The sequence below is a fragment of the Lipotes vexillifer genome, unplaced genomic scaffold, assembly GCF_000442215.2.
Source record: "Lipotes vexillifer unplaced genomic scaffold, Lipotes_vexillifer_v1.1 scaffold683, whole genome shotgun sequence".
Classification (NCBI taxonomy): domain Eukaryota; kingdom Metazoa; phylum Chordata; class Mammalia; order Artiodactyla; family Lipotidae; genus Lipotes; species Lipotes vexillifer.
Window position 1 is genome coordinate 933,963 of NW_006779881.1, and position 25,668 is coordinate 959,630.

At 51.9% G+C, this 25,668-nt stretch overlaps 2 protein-coding genes across 2 annotated transcripts; one reads left to right on the top strand and one right to left on the bottom strand.

The window, feature by feature from the left end:
- Positions 1-12,251: 12,251 nt before the first annotated feature.
- Positions 12,252-14,005, top strand: GUCA2A (guanylate cyclase activator 2A). Its single transcript, XM_007453020.1, is given in 5 exon segments — positions 12,252-12,326; positions 13,380-13,443; positions 13,446-13,516; positions 13,518-13,572; positions 13,941-14,005. Coding segments are annotated over 5 exon segments (330 nt in total).
- A 2,573-nt stretch (positions 14,006-16,578) lies between these two features.
- GUCA2B (guanylate cyclase activator 2B) lies at positions 16,579-19,814 on the bottom strand. The gene is made up of 3 exons (XM_007453021.1): positions 19,706-19,814; positions 18,381-18,567; positions 16,579-16,682 (listed from the first exon to the last, which is right to left on the bottom strand). The coding sequence occupies exons 1-3, from the start codon at positions 19,796-19,798 to the stop codon at positions 16,621-16,623; spliced, it is 342 nt and encodes a 113-aa protein (XP_007453083.1). The 5' UTR covers positions 19,799-19,814; the 3' UTR covers positions 16,579-16,620.
- Positions 19,815-25,668: the final 5,854 nt, after the last annotated feature.

A 25,668-nucleotide genomic window follows, 5' to 3' on the forward strand; every position in this document is an offset into this window, starting at 1 on the left:
ATTCCTGCTAATTGAGACTTATTTGCTAAGTAGGATTTTCTGGAATTTGAATCAGAGTTCATTTGGGCAACGGAACAGCAGGGCAGTGTTTGTATAGCAAGTTTCCCCCTCATTCTCTTTCCATTTAGGAAGCACTGAAAGGAGGGTAGAGCCACACATGGATTTTATTTGCCTCAGTCTTCAGTGCAGTTACTGTTGAGTGGCCTGCTGTTTCTGTTGTCCTGTGTGTCTGTGTATGCATGATGTTTGGTTCCTTTCTTTGAAATGCAGCCTGCCTCTTAGGGGTTTTTATTAGTTGTTGGTTTTTTGTTTTGTTTTATTTCACAGTTACTTTGCATGGATTGATTGTCTTAGTTTTGTAATGAAACTAAGAGAAATGAGATTTCTTTTTTTAATGAATAGATTTTGAATTGGTTCTTTAGACCAGAAGAAAAAAGCAGAATTTTTCAGTTCTAATGGGGAAACGATGTTCCATCAAATCAAGGAGTACTAACTGCTCACTGGTTGCTTTTTAGCATCTCTAGTCTCTATCAGCCATGCCTATTAATTACCCTTACTGATTCTGTGGTTGAGTAATCTCTACTTGAACTAAACAAACACCTTTGTTTCTCTGTGTGTGTATGTGAGAGTGTTTGCGAACGTCTTTGGGTATTTTTTTTAGTGGAGTGTTGCCTTGAATGAATCACTGGGAAGCCAGCCATGGTAAAGGTTGGTGAGGTTGGGGAGGAGGGAAGGGCTTTATATTCCTGTTGTTTGGATCCTGCTTGGCATGAAAAAGGAAACTCAGTTCCAGCCCCTTGGATCAGTAAAAATCAGAGGATTCTGGAAAGGCAGCCAATCAAGATGAGATAGCAGCCTGCAGAGTAAAAGCTTGGAAAAAAGGGGGTGATTCTCAGTAGTCTGCTCAAGTCACGGTTCTCTAGATACCAAAATAGCTGTTTTGAAACTATAAATTGTATGGGTAGCAGTGTGCACTTTAAACAATTTGGGTATTAGAATGCAGTAGCTTATACTGAGTTATTCAAGTAGAAACCGCTGATGAAGATGTTACAAATTGTGTGGAGCTAATTTCCCATTTGGTAATCATTTACTGATTTGCAGTGATCAATATTTTTGTGAGAATTTAAGCTTACCATGAATGGCCCTGGAGGCAGAGCCTCCATCCAGACCCATCCCACACTAGTGATTCATGTGGCCAGGGAGCCCAGGACAGGCTTTCTCACGGGCTCCAGCCAGACAAGGCTCCCTAGTGAGGTGCAGAGCATCCCTCTAGTGGCCATCTCAGTTGGTAGTTGTAAATGCAGAGCAAGTTCTGTCTTGGGCTTAAATTGACTGAAGACTTTTGGGGAAAATAATCATAAATGCATATAATCAAATGGGGGTACTCTGTCCAGGAGAATAATCCGACTGGCATTTGTGGCAGTTTTTGAAATGTAAATGTATTCATGTATGTTCTTGTAAATACATGTCTCTCAGATGTCCTTTGAAGTGGGAGGGAATCAATCTGGGGATTATTTCAAATGGAATAGAGTATTTTGATATTGTTCATTCAGAGGGTGATGTGTACATATCTATATTGTATATATGTGATGAAAATGCATTGGCTTTTTGTGCAGACACAATCTGCTCTCTGTACTGCTGTTGGACAGTCAGTGTTTTAATGTTTCTACAGTTTTGCTATTGCACGATTTCATATTTTGCCTCTATCATGAACAGCACCCATTCTTTGTAACTGTTTAGTGCTGTAAAGAAATATCCCAAGTGTCATTAGGATTGTTGCTGCCAGAAGTGATATGCATGAATGGCACTTAAAATAAATATATTATGTTAACTCTATTTACAACACCAATTGGTCTGTGTCATTTGCTGCAGTTGAGGGAACAAGATTGGAGCTAGGCCAGAAGCAGAAAGCCTGGAGCTAGTCATTCCTTGGGGTCTCAGAGATTGTGTCCCGTGTACTGCTGCCTGAGAACAGTCATTGCTGCTGTTTATTGAACATCTCACTTGCTCTGTGAACTTGAGGAAATGATTTCATTTGTCTGAGCTTTCATTTTCCTCATTTACAGTGCCTATAAAATGAGAATGATACCTACCTCCTAGAGTTGTAGAGGGATTAAATTAATTTAGGCATTTAGAACAGCATCTGGAACATAAAAAGTACTCAGTATGTGCCACATGCTGTGCTAAGTAGATATTGTTATCCTCGTCTTACATGTGGGAGCAACTCAAGTAGAGGTATAATGGCTTCCCCAGATCCTTTGTTGGCAAGTGGTAGAGCTAAGGTTGGAATCCAGATCCTTTGACTCCAGCGTCCTTTTACACCGTCCTCTATTACTTCCAGTGGAATATACCCCAGTCCCTACCCCACCCTGGACTCTAGTCCTGCCCCGGCACTGCCTTCCCAGAGTGCTCTTTCCAAAAGGTGAAAGTGCAGCTTCTTAACATTTGCTGAGCCCACACTGTGTCAGCCCTTCCCATGAGAAATTTAGAGATGAAAAAGCCACAGTTCCTGGCTCTAAGGGGTACAGACTTACCCAGGACAGGGAGCAAATGCCAGCCCAGGGAACTTGCCCAGGGAAGCTACTCTGAAGATGCCCCCTGGCAAGGCAAGATTCTGTTGGTGAGCAGTTAGGTCATGCTGAGGCTAGGGCATTGGCTTAGGAGAGCCTTGGGGTGGGCATGGGCTTTTTAAGTTGAGTTTTCAAAGGACTCAGCGGGAGAAGGTGTTTTCCATTTATACCACTGCTCTGAGCCAGGCATGGAAGCTAGATTAGCATGGGCACAGGGTGAGGTTGAAGCCAAAGAAGTGACGGTTTGCTAGTTAAGAGCCAAGCACCAGCAATCCCTGGAGTTGGGATGAGTGCTGGTGTCCCGACCTGATGGTGGAAACAGGCTCAGAGGGGCTACCAATGGGCAGACTAATGACACTGGTGGAAGTGGACTTGAAGCTGCGGTCTGTCTCAGGAAGGGGAGAGATTCCCACCAATCCCATGATCCTGCTCAGGACCCCTCACTACTTTAACTTAACCCATACAACACTGTCAGGAAAACCTATTTTTAACCATTTTACCGATGGGAAACTGAGGCTCAGAAAGATTAACTTGCCTTAATTAAGTTCTCATAGGTAGTGGAGGATCTGGGATCATTCACTCTGGGCCTGACTCCAAAGCCCATTTCCTTTTGCTCCACCCAGGTATAGTGCCTACCCATCCTGTGTGTATGTGTGTGTGACTTCGAGGAGCTTTGCTTTTCCATCAGTGCCTCTGAAAGACTGTAGTAGGTGGCATGGTTAGATCTGGTCACTTTGTGCTGATTCAGGCACAGCTAAAGTGCACCTTTGTGCTGATCAAATAAAAAAAGATCATAAAGATGCATGTTTCATTCTTAAGGCTTTACCATGTTGCAGTGTGTTAAGGGCTGCTGTTTATAGATGTGCCCTTACCAGTCAGACAAAGCAGTCCTGGAAGAACCACGTAAGCATCAGTTAGCATTCATAGAATGGTTGACCGCATCAAAATGCCCTAGGATCACAGAACTATCTTGAAAGCTTCAAGCTGGGAGGGGCCTTTGAAATCATCTAATATTATAAAACACCCACATTTTGCTGTTGAGAACATTGAGACCCAGAGGGGGAAGTGACTTGCTCAAAGTCATACATTAGTTAGGGGAAATTTGGGGGAAGGGGAGGAGTGGAGAGTCATCTTCCTGGCAGGAATTTAAAATTCCTCACACATTGTCTTGATCTACACAAGAACGTGGTGCTGTAGTAGTTACTGTAGTTATTGCTCCACCTTACAGAAAAGCAAACTGCTTTAGAGAGGTAAGGCACAAGGCAGCAGCATGCTGAATGCATTCGATCAAACCATGGGAATTTAATTAGACACACTTGGCCAAAAAGAGAAATAAGGGAAATCTTAATGTGATAGTATCTACCTGTGATGAACATGTGCCCCTCAGTGAGTACGAGTTGGAAGATTCAAACCTGAGACCATAACCGATGTCTACTTCCAGGTGCCTCTCTGCCTGAGCATCTCACCACTGAGTGTCGTTCCAGTGGGTAAAGATACACATTCTGTACAACATTGCACTTGGATGCAAGCCAGCTACTTCCAAGACAGACTGTAACCAAAAATTAGGAAAAATGGCCATGTTGGGCTTATTGAGATGGTGTGTTTTTCCCCAGTGTGGTGCCTTCCTAAAGGGTTTTCCAGAGGATTTTGGACTTACCTCCCTTTGTCTCTCCCTCACATGATAAGCAACTAGTCAACATGTGCAAAGCACACATTTGGTAAGTGCACCAGAGCCGGAGTCTAACCCCAGGTCAAGGCTGCTTTGACCCAGCCCTCAAGCTGTGCCTTCAACAACGCTGACCCTGGAAGTCCAGAGTAGGACAGCCACCATGTATTCCTTGTTACTTCACATTACTTATTCTAAGTACTTGTGGGTTATCAGATTTCGCCTTCAAAACAACTGTGTGGTAGATACTATTGTTATCAACCTATTGCAAAGGAAAAATCTGAGCCACAAAGAGATTAAGTCACCTGCCCAGGATCATCCGCTCGTAAGTGGTAGAGGTAATAATAGCTGGAGCAGGAGAGCCGGGATTTCAAACCCAGGCCATCCAGCCCCAGGGTCTACACTGCAGTGCGCTGTGCTGTCAGTCCTTACAGGGCAAAGAACGGGGAGCCTTAGAACAAAGCCATGAGGCCGCAGTGAGCACGGGAGGCCGCCAGAGGGCGCAGGGCTGCCAGCTGTGTGCCTTTCCTTGTTGCGAAGGTTTCCTTTACCACAGGGGCTGTGTTTTCTTCCTCTGCAGCCCCCAGAGCTGGGAGCTCCTACACACAGGTAGGGACCCCAGTGGCCAGCCCTGCTCCCAAGTCAGAGCTTGCTGGAGGGAGCTGAGGAGCCCTCTAGTCCTCGGCGATAAACATACTGGGGGTGCCCACTGCAGAGTGGCCTCTGAGTCCGCTGCCTGGGCCCAGCCCTCCTGATGCCCACTGTCACCTACTCTGAGATTAGGGTGGGGAAGGTCACCCCACCATCAACCCCAGCTCTGAGTTTCCTGAGGCTCTGCATTCCTGGGACCAGTTGATGTCTTGTTTAGGCAAGTGGCCGGGCCTGTCGCACACCTTGCCACGGGGCGTCTACCCTTGTCCTCCCAGCCCTGCCTCTGAGCCCACACACACTCACACAGCAAGTCCTGGGGCCGTCACAAACATTATGATTATTGCCACTATTTGCCAGGCCCTGTACCCAGTACTTGACAGCAATTATCTGAGTTAGCACTCCCAGTTAACCTTGGAGGTTGATGTCATTATCTTCCTTTTACTGCTGGACATTGCCACTCAGAGAGGTGAAGTCATTTGCCCCAGGTCACCATCAGTGAGAGGTTGGCAAGGGAACAGGAACCCAGAGCTGCCTTATTCCGGTTTGCTCTTCCCACCGAGGGCTATGGCCTCTTCCACAGCACTCCCCAGTTGCCCTTGATCTCCCTCAGGGCCATTCACCACACCCATCCCAACCCACCCTACCCTAGCACGGGGCCCTGAGCTGATGTCACTGGGTGAAGGCCACCCCTCTCATGACGCAGCCCCCAGAATGTCAGAGGGGCAACTTCCTGTCCCAGACAATGGCAATAAAGACGTCCGAGGGCACTTCCCACCCTTCCCATGCCTCAGTGACGTCCATAGGCAGAGGCCTTCCTGGGAACGGTCCTCTGGTTCCGTGTGAGAACGTGTGAGTGCATGAGCTCTGTGACTGGGTGGGGGGGTGCGGTGTAGGTCCTATAAGTCAGGGTAACTGTGAGTGCTTGTGTGACTCTGATTGTGCTCATGAGGCCCTCCGTGTGTGTGAGCCAGACCTTGTATGTTTGTGCTTGTGTGTCTTGTAATTGTGTGCTCATGTGTCTGTGCCTGGATATGTGATTGTGTCGCCTCCATGATTGCGACTGTGTGCCTCAGTGTGTCTGTGTGTGATCATAAGCCACAGACAGGAGAGAAAGCATTCTGCCCAGGGCAGGGAGGGTGGGATGGCTCCCCACTCAGGTTCTGGCTTCTTCCTCCCTTCCTAACCTTGTTAGCCACTCGAGTCTTCCCCAGCAGCCCACGTCCCCGGAGACATTTGCCTGGGATAGAGCCGGGTTCCCAGGCACACTCAGGGTTAGGCCCTGCAAGTCCAATACAGATGAATTCTTCCCCTTTTCTCATCACATACCTGGCCTGGCCGCTGTCACTGCTTCTCCCCACTATGGCCCTTTGGACTGGATCCCAGATCTATCTATACCTGCTCCTGCCCCCAGGCAGCTCCTACCCTCCTCCTTGAACCCCGCAAAGCTTCCTGGCCGGACCAGAAGCTGGTCCATTGTGAGTTGCTGTCCTGTGGCTGATCGTGTTTTCTGCAGGCGTCAAAGCCCAGAAAAATACATGAGGCAATGGAAAGAACACGAACTCTGGAGTCAAAAGAACCTAAAGTTCCATCTGGGCAAGACGTTGCTCTCTCTGAGCCTCAGTCTCCTCATCTGTATAATGGGATTAAAGTGTTGATGGGATCATCCATGAGAAGTCAGATGGAAGCAGCCAGCACGGGCCCTGGCACGCTATTGGTCCCAAGGACCCATCTGCCTTCCCTGTCTGCCCTCCTCCCTTGCTTCTCTTGCACACACCAAGACCCATGGATTCCCCAGCACATCATCCTTCCAATCACCCCTGGCCCTCCCAGGGTACTGCTGGGGGTGGGACACACCCCTTCCCTCCTGGACCAGTGCAGCAGCCATACCTAGACAGTCCGCTCCCAACACCAAGGGCCATGATGATCTTTCTAAATCACAGCTCTTCTCATGGTCTTCCCCTAGCTTCCCACTGTCACCGGGTGAAGGGCAAAATGCCTTAGCCTGGTGTTTAAAGCTTCCTCCGGCTGCCCACCCACAGCCCCTCTTGAGACACTCTCTGCTTCAGCCCATCCTCCCTCCCTTCCCCTGTGTGCTTCCTGTTGCCAGGCCTTTGCCATATAGCCCCCATCTCTGTGGGTCCAAATCCTCCCATTGATCAAATCCTCCCAGTTCAAATGCCACCTGGTCTGGCTAGCATCCCCAGACCAGGCCACGGGGGGACCTTTTCTCCCTGCGGAGCCCCAGGGAGTTTGTGCCCGTGTCCTATCCTCCCTCTAGCCTGTGGGCTCTGGGGCACATGGCAAGAGCTCCAGGTGGGTCTCCCTCCTTCCCTGACAGCCTTCGGGTGTGATGGGTTGTTTTCGTGGCCAATGCCCAGAGCAGGCCAGGGTGTGGCAGGAGGAAACCCTGCCATGTAGGGAGCAGATGGTGAATGGAGCTCCCCCAGTGCCTTGTCCCGGCCAGGCCCTGGGGATGTGAGATGACACTGCTGAGCAAACAAACAGACACACCCTCTGTCTACTCCCCAGCTGCCCCGCCCCCCGCAGAGCATCACAGGAAGGATTCTGCCCGCCCCAGCCCCTGGGGGAGGGGAGGGAGCCCTCCACCCCTGCCTGGACTTGGGCTCAAGCCAACAGGCTTCAAATTCCCACTCAGCCATCCACTTTCTCTGTGGCCCTGGGCACTCTCCCAGGAGCCTGGTTTCCTCCTCTGTACAACGGGTATCGCTGCCCTGTAAAACAGGGTCTGACTCAGTGGTTGTGCCTTTCTTGTTCTCCTTCCCCAGAGATGGGGGTCTGGGGCTGGGAAGACAGGACAGGAGGTATGAACCGAATAGAAGTTTAGCTTTTCTTTGGCACTTGTGAGAACTGGCCTCTGTTCTGGAATTTACAGCTTTGTGACTGCAGCTGGTGCCAAGTCCACCTGGCAATGAGTCTGAAAAGTTGTGCCTTCCTCTAGGCTGAGCTGGCCCCACACTTGTGTCTGTGCTTCCCTCTCTGTTGTCTGGGTGCCCTCGTACAGAGAGCCACCAGTGAAACTGCTCCCGGAGCTTCTGTCCGCACCCTCAGGAAAGTCATGGTTTCTTACCCTCTCTGGGCCTCTGAGCTTCAGTGTGCCCACCTATAAAATGGGGGTCTATAGTGATTTCTTATGTATTCCCAGAGCTATTGGGAGGTTCACATACATCGTGATGCCTTCCTCAGGCAGTTCTGGGCTCTCAGAAGAACCTCCAGGACATGTTTGCAAGCAGGATGCGGAGGCTGTAAAATGTGGGCCACAGCCTCTTCATGGTCACGCAGATCCATATGGGAGTCTTCAGACTCCCACCTGGGCTCTGTTCCAGGCCTTTCTTCCTAGGGTCAGCTGAGGCCTCCAGCCTGCAGGGAAGCAGAGCCAGGCCTGGGAGGGCTGGGCCTCAGTGGACCCAACTTTAACAGGCACACTGGAACCATGACGAGGTCACCCAAACACAAGAGTTCAACAATCTCAAGGCCAAAAGGAATGGCATCAGCATCCTCACAGAGACCAGAGGGCGGCCTGACAGCAGGGGAAACCCAGGCAGCTGCCAGCAGTGGGTGAGGGGTGACTGGGCTGCAGGGCTGGGTCTGGTTTTCACACCTGTAAAGCACGTAGCCTAGAGCGAGTGTTTGATCAACATTCGCTGCTATTATTAATGTTATGATTATTACTAATACCACAGCCTTCCTGGTCTCCTGAGAGATCGGGGGTACCCACTAAGGGCCAGGCCTTGTATGGGTACTGGGGCCACGATGGAGCAAGACACAGGCTCTGCTCTCAGAAGCTCGTAGGAAAGTGGGCAGGACAGTTAGTTTGGTAGGTTTTATAAGGGGAAAGTATAGGAGGCTGGTGGAGCCCAGAGGTGGTGTGGGGATGGTCTTAACACAGGCTTGCTGGGGCTGGAAGTCAGCGAGGAAAGTTTTCTCGGCAACCCAAAATTCACAGTGTAGTTGTTACTGTCTCCATTTTTCTGATGCAAAAACTGAGGTTCAGAAAGGGCACACAGCTGTTCACTGATGGAGCTAGGACTCTAACCCAGGGCTGCCTGGCTCCAAAGCTGGAGCTTTTTCACCTACAGCACCCCAGGTATGGGCCTCTTCTTCCTGGCCCACTCCTAGGGAGTCTTTCGGGATCCTGGGTAAAGGGTGAGCAGGGGCCTGACCATGATGGGCCTTGAATGCCAGGCCAGGGAGTCTGGGCTTCCTTCTGAAGGTTTGGGGCAGCCACTGATGGGTTTTCAGGTGGGGAGGCAGGTAGAGGTGGCATGGCCTGGGAGGCTATGGAGGTGTGAGAGTTTGCCAGAAGGGGTGGCCTTTGGATGTGAGGCGCCCAAACAACCCAGACCCACTCACCACCCGTAAGAAATGATGAGGGGTGTTGGGGTGCTGGGGAACTGAGGCCACAGGACTCAGGTGGGGGCCTGGGGTGATCCAGAACCCCAGGCTTCCAAGAGGACCCCAAGATCCAGCAGCTTCGATGCAGGAGAGGAGGGAGGGGGTCTGAACTCACACCTGGGCCCAGGCTGGGCCAGGGAATTGGCAGGGGAGGGAGGGGCGTTGGTTCACAGTTCCCAGGGGAGATGTCAGAGGTAGGGTTGGGTAGGGCAGGGCCCAAAGTGCTGAGGCCTATGAGCCGTTTCCTCTTTCCCACAGTGTGGAGCCACATCACTCCCACACACCCACTCCACCCCAGCCTTGCAGCAGGTAAGCCCCGGCTAAGGGGTTATGGGAGAAAGAGGCTTCAGGAACCAGAGGCCCCTCCCTTTACCCCCAATCCCGCTGTAACTTAGGAGGGGAAAGACTGAAAAGCCAAAGGGAGCCAGAAACAGGGCTCCTGCAGCCCACAGCGGCCACGCCGAACCCCATCCTTCATGCTAAACCAAACCCCAGTCCAGCCTGAGCCCCGCACTTAACCCCAGACCCCACCTACACCTCCAACTTAAACTGCAGACTCAGCTCCCGCCTTAACCCTACCACAGAACCCTAAGCTAACCCCAAACCAACCTCCATGTCAGCTACAATCCCCACATCGACCCAATCCTAGCTACACCCCTGATTCCAAACCTAACCCTGACCCTTACCCCACACCCAAGCTCAGCTCCATCCTGACACTGACCCAAACCCCGATCTGAGTCCTAACTTGAACTCCTATCACTATCTGCTACTTAGTCTTGCCCTAATGTAACTCCAGTCCCAGTTGGTAACCTAAGACTGATCTTAACCCAGCCTTCCCCCTAACCCAGCTCAAGTCCACCCAGCCCCAATTCCAACCCCAGCACCAGCCTCAGCTGCACTCCTGATCTCTACCTGTGCTCACCACCATCCCAATCACAATACATTCTACCCTTACATGTATCTCTAGCCTCACCTTCAACCCAAACTCCATCCGTAACCCTAAGGTACCCTATCCCATCCCTAACCCTCTGCTGGGGCTCATTCCCACCCAGCTCTCAGCTAGCAGCGGCCACCATGTGGCTGGACTGGACATGTAGACTTCAGCGTACACACACACACACCTTGCATATACTAACACACTTCAACTTACACACACTCCTCAGTGTACGCACACACACTAGAAAATGGAGGGAATCTCAGTCTGGTTCTGAGGACTAGCCTGAGAAGGCAGGTTGACCAAGTGTTTCCTGCCCCTCCCTTGGGCTGAACCCCTTTGAAGTTCCCTCCAATTCCCCCTGCAGTGTTGACTTTTCCCACCCAGGGATTCCCACCCCCACTCCTTTCTTTGGAGCCATCCTGGCTTGCAGCCAGATTGGTTTGTAGATTAGAACAAAGCAGCTCCCAGGGCTCCCCTTCCTCCCTGTCCTGGAGGCTCTGCTCACAAAAGAATACAATGAACACACACTATGCCGGGGTGCAGTCCTCATGGGGGTCAGAGTCTAGAGGGGCAGAGACACACACCCAAGTAATCCAACTCAACAAGATCCCCAGTAGGGGAATGTATCTGGTTCTGTGAGAACAAAGAGAGGTTATTTAGCTGAGGATGCAGTGGGGGTTATTTGATCTGGGCCTTAAAGTTTAAGTAGGAGTTCACCTAGTGACAAGGAAGGAAAAGCCTACCAGGCAGATGGAGTAGCATATTCAAAGGCAGGGGTGCTGGGAGAGTTGAGCCTGGCAGGAAAGGCCAGGGTGGGGGAGATTAAGCTGAGTTAGTTGGGGGAAGCAGAGCAAAAAGAGGAGGGACACGGTGAGGGCAGGGGGTGGGGGGGGGATGGTTAGAGGGGCAGGGGGCAAGGGAATCAGGAGGGGGAGTGGCAAGAGCACATCCAAGGATGATCTGAGGCTGCAGGACAGGCAGGACAGCAGGCCCAGCACCAGATAAGAACAGGCTGTGGCTCAGATTGGCAGGTGGTCTCCAGAGGGGCCAACGGGGACCAGAAGCTGTTGTGGCTGTTGATCAAAGTAATAATAACTGAAGGATCTTTTACTGAGTGCTTTCTGTATGCCAGGCATTGAGGTAAGCATTTTTATAACCTCATTTAATTCTCAAAATAACCCCACGAGGTACGTATTATTATATTGGTCCCCAGAGAGGATACAAGGGGTCCTGATGTTCAGAGAGGGAAACAATTTGTCCAGATTCACACACACAGGAATGGGGCAGTAGATGGGACTCGAACCAGGCCTGTGGATGGCAGAGCTGAGTCCTTCCTCAAAGTCACAGCGGCCAAACCGAACGCCTGCCTTGGTAATCTCATTTCTTAACACTTGAAGCCCCCTGGCAACCTCCTCCTCCCCCCAGGCTGAATTATTCACATTTCCTTGATTATTCCAGGCCTATTTCACCTCCCTGCTGTCTCACGTGTAGTATCCTCTGCAAGAAATGGCCTTCTACCCTCAGGCCCTTCTCTAAGAAAATCTCCACCCATTCTCTAAACCTCCTTTGGGAAAGCTTCTTGACCTTCCCCGCCCCTTGGCTGGTTGAATGGCCCCTCCATTCCTCATGCCCACCCACTCCCCTAATCACCCTGCATTGCCACTGGTCCTCCCTCTTTAAGGGCTGGGCTGGGTCTGCAGCCCCACCCTGGCTCATGGCATGGCCCAGAGCCATCAGTGAGTGTGAGTGGCTGGTCCTGAATGCAGGACCCAGCCCAGCCGTGAGTTAAAGTGGGAGTCCAGGAAGGGGCTGGGGCTCTGATGGCCTCCCCCGACTGATTTCTTACCGGCCAGGGCTGTCTTGAGCCTTATCTGATTAAGGTTAAGTTGACAAGCAAGCAGACGAGACACTGGCAAAGACTCCTGGGTTACTCAGTAACCCTGCCCTCTTTAAAAGTCCCACTGTTTTCCCCTTGCGTCCCCTTGCTTGCACTCCTCTCTTAGGCGCTGCCGCCATGAACACCTTCCTGCTGTCCGCACTGTGTCTCCTTGGGGCCTGGGCCGCCCTGGCAGGGGGAGTCACCGTGAAGGTAAATTGTCTGTCCCTACTGTGGCCCAGCTGGCTCTCTATGTCCAGGGCCCAGGCCTGTCCCCTGATAGAGCACCCCTCTGGGGACGGAGTGGGGGGTATGTCTAAGACTCTTCCCCAGGGACCCCCTTCTCAGTCCTGCCTCTTACACCTTCCTCTTCAAACTTGGAGAAGGAACATCAGGTAGAGAAAAGAGAAACAATTTGGGAAAGGCAGGTGATTAGCCAATTTACAGAGTGCCTGCCATGACCAGGTTCCTCCAGTATGTCACTGTGACGCCAGGATCACCATGGCAAGAGGGATTATTAGTCTCATATTTCAGAGGAGTCAAATAGAGCCTCAGAGAGATTCTGTAACTGGGCATGGGCACATGGTTGGGAAGTGAAGGAGCTTGATTCAGTTCCAGACCTTCCTCCTCAGCCGAAGCCCTGGCCTGGGTCTCAGGAATCACCTGGACAGCCTGGAGGTCCCGACGGGAGGGTGTGCCCATCGGTGTGGATGCCAGCCGTAGGTCAGCCTGGTACTCATCAGGGGCCCCATTCTATCACAGCCAGGCCCCGGGAGGCCTCTTACTGCTTCTCAAACATCAGCCAGGCAGGAGGCTGGAGCCAGGGACCAGGGGATCAGCCCACACTGCTCTCAGGCAGGGGTGAAGACAACTGGGGCACAGCCCCGTGGATTCAGGATGCCTGAGCCTTGGTCCCAGCTCTATGCCTCTCCCTAAAAATCAGCACAGTGGCTCCTACTAATAGGCACCTACTGTGTCCCTGCCGCTTCACATCTGTCTTCTCCATTCCTCATATAACAGGCAGACCCTAGGATCCCAGAGTGTAATGACCTGTCCATGGTCGCAGAGCAAAACCAGGATTCAAGCCCAGTGTCTGGCTCTGAGCTCTGACCACCTTATATTGCCCCGCAGTGGAGCACCTGGCTCCCGTGTGCCGCAAACACTGTTTGAGTGTGAGCACCGGGGCTGGAGAGGGGGCGGTCCTCGGGGAAGCGGCCAGGGAGCAGGCTGTAGCCTGGCTTTACACCCTGGACATGTCTCTCTCAGGATGGAGAGTTCTCCTTTTCTCTGGAGTCAGGGAAGAAGCTCAAGGACCTCCGGCAGCTCCAGGAGCCTCTAGGAGGCCTAAAAATACTGGTGGATCCCTCGTTTCCATCCTCTGTAGCTCCCTGAGATTTCCCGAAGGAGCTCAAGCCTCTCTGCAAGGAGCCCAATGCCCAGGAGATCCTGGAGAGGCTAGGCAAGTAACCCCCTCTCTGAAGGGCGGGGCCCAGGAATTCCCTGATTGGTGGCACTTGAAGGAGAGGTGTGTTCTGACTGGTGGGATTCCGAGGATGAGCTCTGCTCTGATTGGTGGGTCTGTTAAGCCCTCTGCTGTGCGTCCTGGTTTGTCTGGTCTCAGCTGTATCGCCTTTCTGGGTAGGCTCTCCGCCCTGATTGGCTGGCTTGCAGTACTTGTGTCCTGGTTTGGGGTGGAAAGCGTCGCTGGTCTGAGAGGACAGGCCTGGGTTTCTCCTGGGTGGTGGATGTTCAAACTCTGGCTCAAGGGAGGGCGGGAGCTTTGGGCAGAGGAAGCTGCTCTCACGGGGGCCCGTTTCTCCTGTCCAGAGGCCATCGCTGAGGATCCGAGCACGTGTGAGATCTGTGCCTACGCTGCCTGTGCTGGATGCTAGGATGGCGGGTGCTCGCTACCTTCTGTCCCTCCCCCGCAGGCTGCTCCCCCTCCCCGCAGCTCCACCTACCCAGAATGGAGGAGTGACGAGAGGGCAGCCTGGGGAGGCCCAGGCCCTGCCCGCATCTGAGCTGCCGGTGCTTTCCAAGATCCACCCCCACCCGCGGTTAATAAACCAGATTCCAGAGTCCTCCTGGTGTTGCTTTCATTCCTTCTTTCATCCCACTTTATGAATGCCTACCCTGCCCTCGCCAGCTCAGGGTTTGGTGTGCTAAGTGCAAGAACCCTGCTCTTCCTGCTAAGCCAGCATCGGTACTGCACCCCGCTCACAGACACCGAGGAGACTTGAATCCAACGACCACCAATGGAGGAGGTGGAACTTCTGCTTTTCTTTCATGATCCCTAAGCCACATGTGGGCTCCTGTGCTGGTTTGGATGACCAACACAAGCACTGAGGGGCTATGAGATCAGCCCCTGGCTGGAGAGTGTTCAATGGGCCTCAGACTCTGGCCCCGTCCTGACCACTTCAGCACTGCCTCCTGCCCTCCCCCCAGGGCCCACACCCCAAGCCATAGTTCTCACTATGTCCTCTGCTCCCCTCACCCCTGCTCACCCCTGATCTCTTGGGAGATCCCTCCTCCCAAGGTTGCAGGGGTGCTTGATGAGACGGGTGGTGGGGTAGAATTATTTAATGCTCCTACTCAGGAGCCAGACTCTCTGGGTGTCAGTCCAGGCACTGCTTGTTACCAGCTGTGTGACTTTGGGCAGGTTACTTAGCCTGTTCTCTCCCCTATTTCATAGGGGTGAGTGAAGATTAAATGAGGTAATACAGGGAAAACTCTTAGAGCTCCACCGGGCCCAGTGTGAGTGAGCACTGTGCTGATGCTGTTATTATTATTATTATTTCTGTCTAGATGGCTCTGCCTTGTGCCTGGCACACAGCAGGTGCTCACTCATTGGCAGTTCCCATTATTGCCTCCTTCCCAGGCAGGTGGGAGACGAGGCCAGATGGTGAGTGGGCTCAGTTTAGACTTGAGAGTTGGTACTGGGGAGGCACAGAAGGGTAAGCGGCACTGCTGGAGCAGCACTGCAGTGTTCCTCTGGCTTGGTGGGCATGGAGAGCCTGCAGGATGCAGGGCAGGGAGGAAGCTCTGGCCTCGTGGGGGAGAGAGGATGGGATGGGGAGGGGGGCAGTGATGATAGAGGGATGGGAGGGGCCCAGAGAGACGCAGGAGGCATTGCAAAGGCCCCTAGCCAGACTTGCCTGTTGGAGGGGGGGGGACAGGAAGGAGCCAGAGCTCCGTGGGGTGTGGCCTGGGAGGCTGGGCGGTTACAGGACGATTGAGCACAGCTGGGCAGCTGGTCTGGGGGAATCCACCACGGCCTTGGCCCTGGGAGCTGAGTTCAGAGGGCATGGCCCCTTTGTACCTGGCTTTTCTCCTCTCTGGCTGCCAGGGACAGAGGCCGGGGAGGAAGCCACTCTGTGGAAAGCCCTTCTCCCAGGAATTCCCAGTCTGGCTCTTGGCCTTTAGTAGAGCACTGAAGGCCCCTGGGGGAATGCAGTGGCTGCAGGGCATCCTCCCTTGGGTGTCATTAGCTGCAGCTGGGGCCTGGAGTCACAGGGAGGCGGTAACATGATGGTTCAGAGTATAGACTCTGGCCCAGACTTCCTGGGAAGAAGACTGCTTTGCCACTTTGCTGAGCCTGTGACCCTGGACTAATTAGTTCTCTCTGTACCTGGGTCTCCTCATTCATACAGGTAGTACGAAGAGTACCTGCTTCACCGAACTGTTGTGAGGACTCGGTGGGTTAATACCTACAGAGAGTTTAGAACAGTACCTAGGGTATAGCAAATGCTCAATAGATGCTGGTATTATTAATATTCCTTAGGGCCACTAGGATGGTGAGAGGGAAGGAAGGCCTTCCATATGGAGCTGGCCAGGCAGTCCCGGGGAGCCCAAGAAGGAGGGTAAAGGTGAACTCAGGCAGGCCCGGGAGCAGAATCAGCCCCGAAGGGGCACCACGTGGTTCCTCCCTCCACCCCCTCCACCGCAGTCCCACCTACGGGAGGGAGCCCCCCCGTCCTTCCCCCAGCCCCATCAGGAGCACAGAAGCTCTGGCTCTGCAGCTGGGCCAGGACTTGAGCTCAGCTTGGGAGGTCAGATGGATCTGGGTGCCCTGTGGCTTCCCAGCCCTGTGATCATGGGCCACTCATTTCCGCCCAGAGCCTCACTCCTTCAACATGAAATAGAGCAACTCCTCAGGCGAGGAAACCATGGAAATGCCTGACTCAGGAGTCCAACCCACCCAGCTTCCTAGGCGGCTCCGCCTGTAGCTCCTGGGGATGAACAAATGGGCGCCTGGCTCTGTGTGTAGGTGGGGAACCTTTATTCAGCAGCAGGGCTGCCTCAGGGGCCAGACTCTCCTCCAACCCTCAGTCCAACTGCTTTGTGCCAGATCCAGCTGCTCAGGCCCTGCAGGGCGGGCTGGGGGGCGGGGGTGACCGTGGTGGCCGGGCCCCCCAGAGACTGGATGGGGCTGGGTACTGTGAAGGCAGTGGGTTGGGGGGGGGGTGGGCACGGTGTCCAGGGTGGGCTCAAGGGCACCCAGGCCATCTTAGCTGCAGCCAGTACAGGCAACATTCACGCACAGCTCGCAGTCATCCGCAGCGATGGTACCTGGGCAGAGGAGAAAACTGGTCAGCTGGACCTGAACCTGAAACATCTGTGGTCCAAGGAGCCACTGACCAGGCAGCCAGAGAAGGCCCGCTTCTGAGAGGGTTTGAGGCAGGGGCCTGGCATCCTTCTCATAGATTAAGAGCAAGAAAGTTTAGAAGAAGCATGAGCAGCTTGGGCTCAAGTCCCAGGTTCTGTCCTCCTAGCAGTGCCTGGGCAAGTCACTTAAACTCTGTGCTTGAGTTTTCCTGCCTGCTCGACTGTATCAGCCTGACAGAGGGGTTGTGAGGACAGCTTGCAGGCAAAGAGATTGGCCCGGGGCCTGGCACTTAGTAGGTGCTCAATAAATACTAGCTACTAGAGATTATCATACTAAGTGAAGTAGGTCAGAGAAAGACAAATATCCTATGCTATCACTCATGTGGAATCTAATTTTAAAAAGTTACAAATAAACTTATTCACAAAACAGAAACAGACTTAACAGATGTCGAAAACAAACTTGTGGTTTCCAAATGGGAAGAGTGGAGGGGGAGGGATAAATCAGGAGCTTGGGATGAACATACACACACTACTATATATAAGATAGATAACCAACAAGGACCTACTGTATAGCACAGGGAACTCTACTCAATATTCTGTGATAACCTATATGAGAAAAGAATCTAAAAAAGAATGAATAGATGTGTATGTATAACTGAATCACTTGGCTGTACACCTGAAACTAACAGAATATTGTAAATCAATGATACTCCAATAAAATCAAAAGAAAAAAAAGTACTAGCCAGTTGCCGCATTCTCCTGGCCAGCTGTTTCATCCCTCACATTTCAGCTTAGATGTCACCCCGTCTTGGAAACCTTTCAGATCCCGTTATGTAACAGGGAAGAGCCAAATCTGACTACATGTTGGATCTGTTTCTTTTACTTTATCCTCTTCTTTCCGCTGCTTTTGTTCACTGAAAGGATACTGTCTACACGTAATGGCCTGCCTTGGGGAACCCTGCCCCTTTGCCTGAATGTTAAACCAAAGTGCTATTGTTCAGGGAAGCATCCTGACCCTGTCCACCCTGTGGATGGCTGCAAGAAAGAAGAAATTAACACACCCCCTCCTAGAGGCTGGCCATTCCAAGGGACATTTGCAAAACTTATGGCCTTTTTATTTACTTCCTCATCTCCTCCCCATCTCTGTTCTATAAAAGAAACTGGCATCCAAACCCCGATAAGATAGTTTTTTGGAGACCTTAGTCTGCCATCATCTCGGTCTGCTGGCTTTCCAAATGAAGTTGTATTCCATGCCTCAACACCTCGTCTCTGATTTATTGGCCTGTCGTGCGGTTGGACTCAGTAACACTTATGCCACCGTGGACGTGAGCCATCTCTCTCCCGTGTCCCCACTGTGCCTCCCCCATCATCCCACTGCATTGCAGTCATTTTTATGGGTCCGTTTCCTGTGTCCCCTTCCCCCCAATCTGCGTAGTCTTGGAGGTAGTCTGATCACCCCGTCCAGGCTGCTGGGGACTGAAGGAGTTCCTGGCATGCCTCATTTCAGTGCCCCAACCGGGGAGGCCAGGGGCTTGAGTTTCTTGAATCTCCCTGTTCTCAGCCACTGGGTGTTTAACAGAAACCACACGAGGTAGAGGAGCTGGGGTGTGGGGAGGAGAGAGAATGAGGGGCAGGAGGCTTGCCAGGGGTGGGGGGACTCACTCAAGGCCTGGAAAATGCTGTCCGCTTCCCCAGAGGCACAGATGGGCTGGAGGTCCAGTGGCAGGGCCAGGTCGTGGCACATGGAGGACTGGGATCTCTGGGTTTTCAGGCCAGGGCTGGTCGCCCATTGCCCCTCCAGGTCATTCAGCTTCTTCACCGATTCCAGCTGGACCTGGAAGCCTTGGTACTGGGGGAGGAGAGAGAGGAGATGCGGGGGCATCAAAACCTGAGCAGGAAGCAGGCGGGGCACTGCCAGGAGACCAGGGTTCCCCAGGCCCTGCAGAGCTTCCGTGTTCTCACGGAGTGGGAAAGTCAAGGTCACACTCGGAAGACTGCCTGCGTGGAAGGTGGTGCCTGGCACTTCACACCCCTGTGTCACAGGCTAACTGGGAGATGAGGTCGAGCAGGGCTGTGGAGCACATTGGTTCAAGGCGTGGGCTCTGAAGGCCAGGGGACTTTGCTTCAAATCCCAGCTCTTCCCGACTGGCTGACTATCTCTTCCCCATTCTGAGCCTCATCTGACAAATGGAGATAATCAAACTCCACTGCTCTCTGGTGCCTGGTACCCAGGGCACCCTCGATAACTGCCTGATTGCCCTTGAATTGATGTGGCAAAATGATGACAATGCCTAGTCTAGCCAGCTGGGCTGCAAAGCCAAGGCTGCAGGGGGAAGCTGACACCACTCCCCAGGATTCCCTTATTCCTTCCCAAGGAGGCCCTGCCCAGAGTCAGGAATGTGCCACCCAGGAGCCCAGCAGCAACCTGCCACACCCACAGGCAGGCCCCGTTTCCAGAAGACTCCTAGTCTCACAGCTGCCCTGGAAGGAGACCCAGATTCCCTGCTGTCTTCTCTCTGGGCCTTTGCATATGCTGTGCCCTCTGTCTGGAGCAGTCAGTGACCTCTGTGCCTGGCTACCTCCTGCTCATCCTGCAATGTCAGCTCGAGTTACCAGCCAGGGCAACTTTTTCTGGTGACCCTCCACCCTCCTCCCCATACATGGGTGAATACAGAGAGTTGTGGGAGCATCAAAGAAGTCTCCCTGCCCTCTGGGCTCTTCAAGGGCAGGGATCACGTCTTGTTCCACATCTGAACTCTGACTGAGAGGGGCATTTGAGGAGAGCAATGCTGAACGACCATAATTAATTGTTATTATCATCACCATCATAGCCACCATTGGCATCCCAGCTGCTCCCCCCAACCAGCTGTGTCCCTGGACTGTGATTGGGTGTTGGGCTGAGCCCTGGGTCCTCAGCTATCCTCAGTGAATTGCCCAGCATTCCCTCTCCATCCCAGCCTCTCACCATGGGGACCTTCAGGACAAACCTGGATGTAGACTGACTGTGCGCCCTGCAGCAGTACCAGGAAGACCGCAGCAACCCCACACAGCAGCAGCCCTGACAGTGCCCTGTGAGCCATCTCGTTCCCTCTGTGTCTCGCCACTGTCCACCAGGCTCCCACCTGCTTCCCCAGCTGGCAGCTCTTTATAGGCCGGGTTCCAGCTCCCTGGTCACTCATTAACTGGCCAGCCAGGGTGGGGTTGAACAGCTGGCTGGCATCCTGACAAGCCCAGAGCCCATTCCCGGGAAAGGGGTTGGGGATGATAGAGGTAAGGAGGCCCAGAGCACACCCGAGCATGATGCAGTGTTAAGCGCCTGCCTTGTGCACAAGACAGCGAGCAAGTGGGGTGAGAGGGAGGCCATTTCACAGACAGGGAAAGTGAGGCTCCAGAGGTAAAGTGTCTTGTCCCAGGTGACAGAGCTAGTCGATAGCAGAGCAGGTCCTCAGGCATCTGACCCAGCTCAGCCTAGGGTTCTTTCTCAGGTCAAAAGGTGCAGACAGACAGGTTAGTCCAGGGCAAGGCGGGCAGATACAAGGCTGAACTCAGAGTTCTCCATGCCCTCAGACCCATGTCTCTCCCACTCCCCTCTCCCCAGTTCTATTTAAGGACCATCCTGATCAGTCCCTGCCCAGGCCCTCAACCTGCCTCTGCCTGCCATTTCCCATGGTGATGGGTACACTCAGGCCAGGTATTGTCCATCTCACCTGTCGGTGCCTTTCAGAAGCCAATAGCCTACCCCAGTATGGAGGAAAGAGCACCTGCCTTGGAGACAGGTTGACCTGGGTTCGAATCCTGATCCTGCCACAGCCGCGTGATCTTGGCAAGTCACATCGACTCTGACTGAGCCTTAGTTTTCTCTTCCATCAAATGGGCATAATGATAGAATCCACCACAGGAGGTTGCTGTGAGAGTGATGGGGCTGGGCCCGCCTGAGCTCGTCCTCGTCTGGGGGTAACTCGTGCTGTCACAGGTCCCTTAATTTCACAGTTGCCATTTGGGGCAGTGCATGACCTACAACCTCCGTGATTGAAGGTTGGGTCAGGGAGAAGAGGGCAAAGTCTGCAAGGGCGCCATCACCGCTGCCAGCCCAGGCAGCTGTCAACAGCGTCCAGCCCAGGGCTCTGCTCTGCCGGGCACGGAGCCTGGCATGCAGTAGGTGCCCCTTGCATAACATTGAATTGAAGCCCAGATAGCCCATCTGTCTATTTCAGGACCACTCTCCAACCTGTGGCTAAAATCTGATGTCATTGTATTCCCCAAGGCTGATCCTCCTTGCACAAGCCTAATCCATCTCGTGATTTTGCTGCTGCTTTCCACCTGCCTGAAATGCTCATCTCCTTCTTTCTTTTCTTGGGGGTGAAATGAAAAAAGCTTGAGTGAACTTTGGTATTTCCTTTGTCTTGCTTTGAATATGGACTTTGACCTTTACTCTTATGAGTATGAAGAATTTAATAGACTTTCTTACATGATTTCATATCTGTAAACTGAAATAACTGTCAGTAACAATAACTCTCTTTTCTCTAATGTGCAGGTGCCATGCTGTTCTATGGGCCTAATCTCATTCAATCTGATGCGACAGCGTAATAATTGTCTCCATTTTACAGACGAAATTCATTTTACAGGCCCAACAAGTTCAAGCACTGTGTGAGCAGCAGGTTTTCTCTCTGGAATTCTTGCCTCTGCTCAGCTTATGGTAGAAGGAACACAGGCCTTGGATGTAAGGAGATCTGGGTTCAAACCCAGACTCCAGCACTTCTCACCTGTGTGACCTTGCGTGGCTTCTCCAAGCCTCCATTTCTTCATCAGTAAGTGGAGGAAATAATGGACAACCTCACAGTGGCTATTGTGAGGAAAAACTGGACAGTCCCATCCCGAAGGAGCCTGTGACTCTTCCTTTCCCCAGCACGTGCCTGGCCTGTGGGGGCCATGTCTTGAGTGGTGGTCTCCCTGCCTCTCCTTCCCCATGACAGGCCCTCCCTGACAGGCCCCATCTCTGAACCTGCAGACGGGACACTTCTGATCTTCGAATCCCCAGTCCTTGCTCTCTCCACCAGGCAAGCTCAGCCCCACCGGCCAGACACCAAGAGGCAAGGAACAAGCCTGTAGGTTTGGAGGCCCTGGTAGCCATGGTCTTCCCTTCTCTGTCTTTCAGCTCTGCCAGCCAGGGCCCATCCTGTGTCACTCTTTTCCTGAGAACAAGGTGTGACTTCCCTGTCTGCCTAATCTGACTCAGATTCATATCTCAGTGCTGCTCTTTCTAATCTCTTCACCAATGACCCACCATCCATCACGCCACAGAGGCACAGACACAAACCCTGGCCGCTGCCCCCGTTCAGCCAGTGTGTGTTGACGTTTCTCAGGGTGCTGGCTTCTTGAGGGACATGGGAAGTGACTGTCATGCCAGCCTCGACTCTGGTCTCTGTGTGGAAACCTCGAACACGGAGGATAGCGGGTGGCAGTTTGCCTCTGTGTGTATTTGGGCTGCTCCTCTCTCCGCACTGGACTCCCTGCCCAGTGCCCACCACCACGGTACCTCCCTGCCCCCAAACTGACCATTTGCCAGCAGCATTTGGCACACCTGACCACTCCATCTTTCTTGGAATAAAACACCTTCTCCACTTGGCTTCTGGGACACACGCTCTTCAGATTTTCTGCCAATTTCATTGGCCCATCTTCTCAGTTTCCTTTGTTGTTTTTTTCTTCTCTTCTTGACCTCTAGAGCTTAGAATGCCCCAGGGGCTCCAGGGCTCAGTCCTTGGACCACTTTCCTCTGTCTATAGTCACCCCCTTGGAGATCTTATCCAGTCTCAAGGACTTTAGTGCCATCGGTACCCTGTTCACTCCCTAGCCTGATTTCTCCCCTCAGCTCCAGACTCATTTATCTACCTCCTCAGCATCTCCCAGAACAGGTGAGGGTACTACCATTCACTCAGTTGCTCAGGCCAAAAACCTGGGGGGTCATCCTTGATGCCTCCCTTTGTTTTGATTGCCAAATTCAATTCATTAGCAAATCCAGTTGGCTCTACCTTCAAAATATTTCTAGACTCCAGCTATGTCTCATCATCTCCATTGCCACCATCAAGGTCCAAGCTACCACCATGCATCATTGGTGTCGTGGATTCTTGCAACACCCTTGTATTAGTCAGGACTCTCCAGAGAAACAGAACCAATCCTGTTATATATTTAGATGTATTCTATCTGTCTATCTATCTATCTTCTATCTCTGTCTAGATTTATTATTTTATTAAATTTAATTAATTAATTATTTAAAATTTTTTTATTGGAGCAGAGTTGATTTACAATTCTGTGTTAGTTTCAGTTGTACAGCACAGTGAATCAGTTATACATATACATATATCCATTCATTTTTAGATTCTTTTCCCATATAGGTCACTACAGAGTATTGAGAGGAGTTCCCTGTGCTATACAGTAGGTCCTTATTAGTTATCTATTTTATATACAGTAGTGTGTATATGTTAATTCCAATCTCCCAATTTATCCCTCCCGCCCCCTTACACCCCTGGTAGCCATAAGTTTGTTTTCTACATCTGTGACTCTATTTCTGTTTTGTAGATACGTTGTCTAGATTTATTTTAAAAGATTGGCTCATTCAATTGTTGGAGCTGGCAAGTTTGAAATCTGTAAGGCAGGTTGGCAGGCTGGAAATTCAGATGCAGTCTTGAGTCTGAATTTTGCAGGACAAACCAGCAGGTGGGAAACTCAGGCAGGGTTTCCACGTTGCAAACTTGAGGCAAAATTCCTTCTTCTTTGGGAAACCTCAGTCTTTCTAAGGCCTTCAGCTGACTGAATGAAGCCCACATACATTATTCACTTAAACTCTACTGATTGTGAACATTAATCACATCTGAAAAAATATCTTCACAACAACATCTAGACTGCTGGTTGACCAAACAACTGGGCACCACAGCCTGGCCAATAGAGGTCTCCAGACAGATCTCTCTGCACCCACTCTTGCCTGTCTTCAGGCCTCCAGGTGGCAGCCAGAGTGAGCCTGTTAAAATTTAAGTCAGACCATGTCTCTCCTCTGCTCAAACCCACTAATGGCGTCCCACTTTACTCAGGGTAAAATTCAAAGGCTTGCGCTGGCCTTCCAGGTCCCTTTGGCTCCGCCTCACATCTCTGAGCTCATCTCTAAAACTTCTGCCCTTCACCCTCTGGGTTCCAGCTACACCAGCTTCCTTGCTGTCACCCAAACTTGCCGAAAGTTGCTTACCTCGGGATTCTGCTCTTTACTCACGCACTTATATAACTCACCCCATCACTCCTTCCAGGTCTCTGCTCAAATGCCACTTCCCCAAATAGATCTTTCCCGACCATCGTACCTCAGAAAGCTTCCCCATCACTCGTGGTTCCCTTAACCTGCTTTCTTGTAGCACCTGTCATATACACACATTTCACTTCTTGCATTTCTCTCACTACTAGAACGCAAGGAATTGGTCTATTTGGTTCTTCCCAAACAATATATGGCACATAATTGGTGCTTAATAAATACCTGATGAGTTGGATAAATGAATATGAGTCAAATGTTAACTCCACCGACCACTAGGTGTTTGGTCTTGGAAAATGTCCTACTTCTCTGAGCCTCATTCATCTTGTTTAGCATCTTCCTGCCATATGTAAGGGGCCTGGTGACTGTTCAAAAAATGTGAAGACATTTGTGAACTAGTGTTCCTAGTTGTGAAATCATTTGTTTATCAAGAAACAAAATCCTTTCTGTGTCGTATGTGCCTAGCAAACTCTAGGGTATATAATAATTTAATTCACACATATTTATTGACGGCCTATTATATCCCAAGCACCATTCTAGGCACAAGGGATACAGCAACCAAAAAGAGAGACAAAGCCACTGCCCACAGAGCAGTGCTGGTGGTTTGGAAATGGTGGGTGGGTGGGGGGTGTCAGAATAGGGATGTTGAGAAGTTGGGTTCTAGACATTCATTGAAGTCAGAGCCCACAGGATTCTCTGTTCCCTTGGATGTGGAGGGTAAATGGGGAGGAGTCAAGGACAACTCAACGTTGTTCCACGTCAGATGGGGCTGCCACTTACCGCGATGGGAAGCAGGGATGAGCAAGTTAGGTGAGGGTCTGGAGAGTTCAGTGTGGTCATGTTGAGTTTGAGATGCCTGCTTGACCTCTGAGTAGAGATATGGTATAGGCCACAGATATACATCAAGGAGGATCTGATACTTAGAATCTTGAAACTGGATTGAGAGAGTGACTGGTTGGAGAAGAGGCCAGTCCCAGAGCCGAGCTGTAACAGGGCCCTGCAGTATTTGGAGGTAAAGTAGAGCAGGAGGAACCAGCAAAGCCGATGGAGAAGGAGCAGGAGATGGGGCCTCAGAAGAGGGTTGTGTCTTCAAAGCCAAACGAAAAAAGTGTTTCAGGAACAACAGCATGCACCCTGGGGTCAAATGCTGGGTTAGCTCTGGTAAAGTGAAGACTGAACTGCCCCTGGATTTAGCTACATGGAAGTGACTGGTGACCCCGAGAGGATCAATTTCAGGAAGGTAGTGGATGTAAACCTGATTGGAGTGGGATCAAGAGAGAAGAGGAGGGCTTCCCTGGTGGCGCAGTGGTTGAGAGTCTGCCTGCCGCTGCAGGGGACGCGGGTTCGTGCCCCGGTCCGGGAAGATCCCACATGCCGCGGAGCGGCTGGGCCCGTGAGCCATGGCCGCTGAGCCTGCGCATCCGGAGCCTGTGCTCCGCAACAGGAGAGGCCACGACAGTGAGAGGCCCACGTACCGCAAAAGAAAAAAAAAAAAACCAAACCGTGTAGTAGTATAGATGAGGTGTGTCTCGTACTTGGTGGACACACCCCAGGTATCTGCTGACTGCCTCTGAGATGCTGGGATGCTGCTCTTCCAGGTGCAGACTAGGCTGGAACAGAGGTGCTTGGTCTTGCTCGGGTCAGCCCTGAGACTCAAGA

What these genes read in the sequence shown, in the direction of transcription:
- GUCA2B (XM_007453021.1), bottom strand. Translation starts at nt 19,798, where the DNA reads ATGGCTCACAGGGCACTGTCAGGGCTGCTGCTGTGTGGGGTTGCTGCG. An exon ending in CACAGTCAGTCTACATCCAG is followed by an intron (nt 18,568 to 19,705) that starts GTTTGTCCTGAA and finishes CTCCTCCCCCAG; the next exon opens with TACCAAGGCTTCCAGGTCCA. An exon ending in CAGCATTTTCCAGGCCTTGA is followed by an intron (nt 16,683 to 18,380) that starts GTGAGTCCCCCC and finishes TCCTCTGCCCAG; the next exon opens with GTACCATCGCTGCGGATGAC.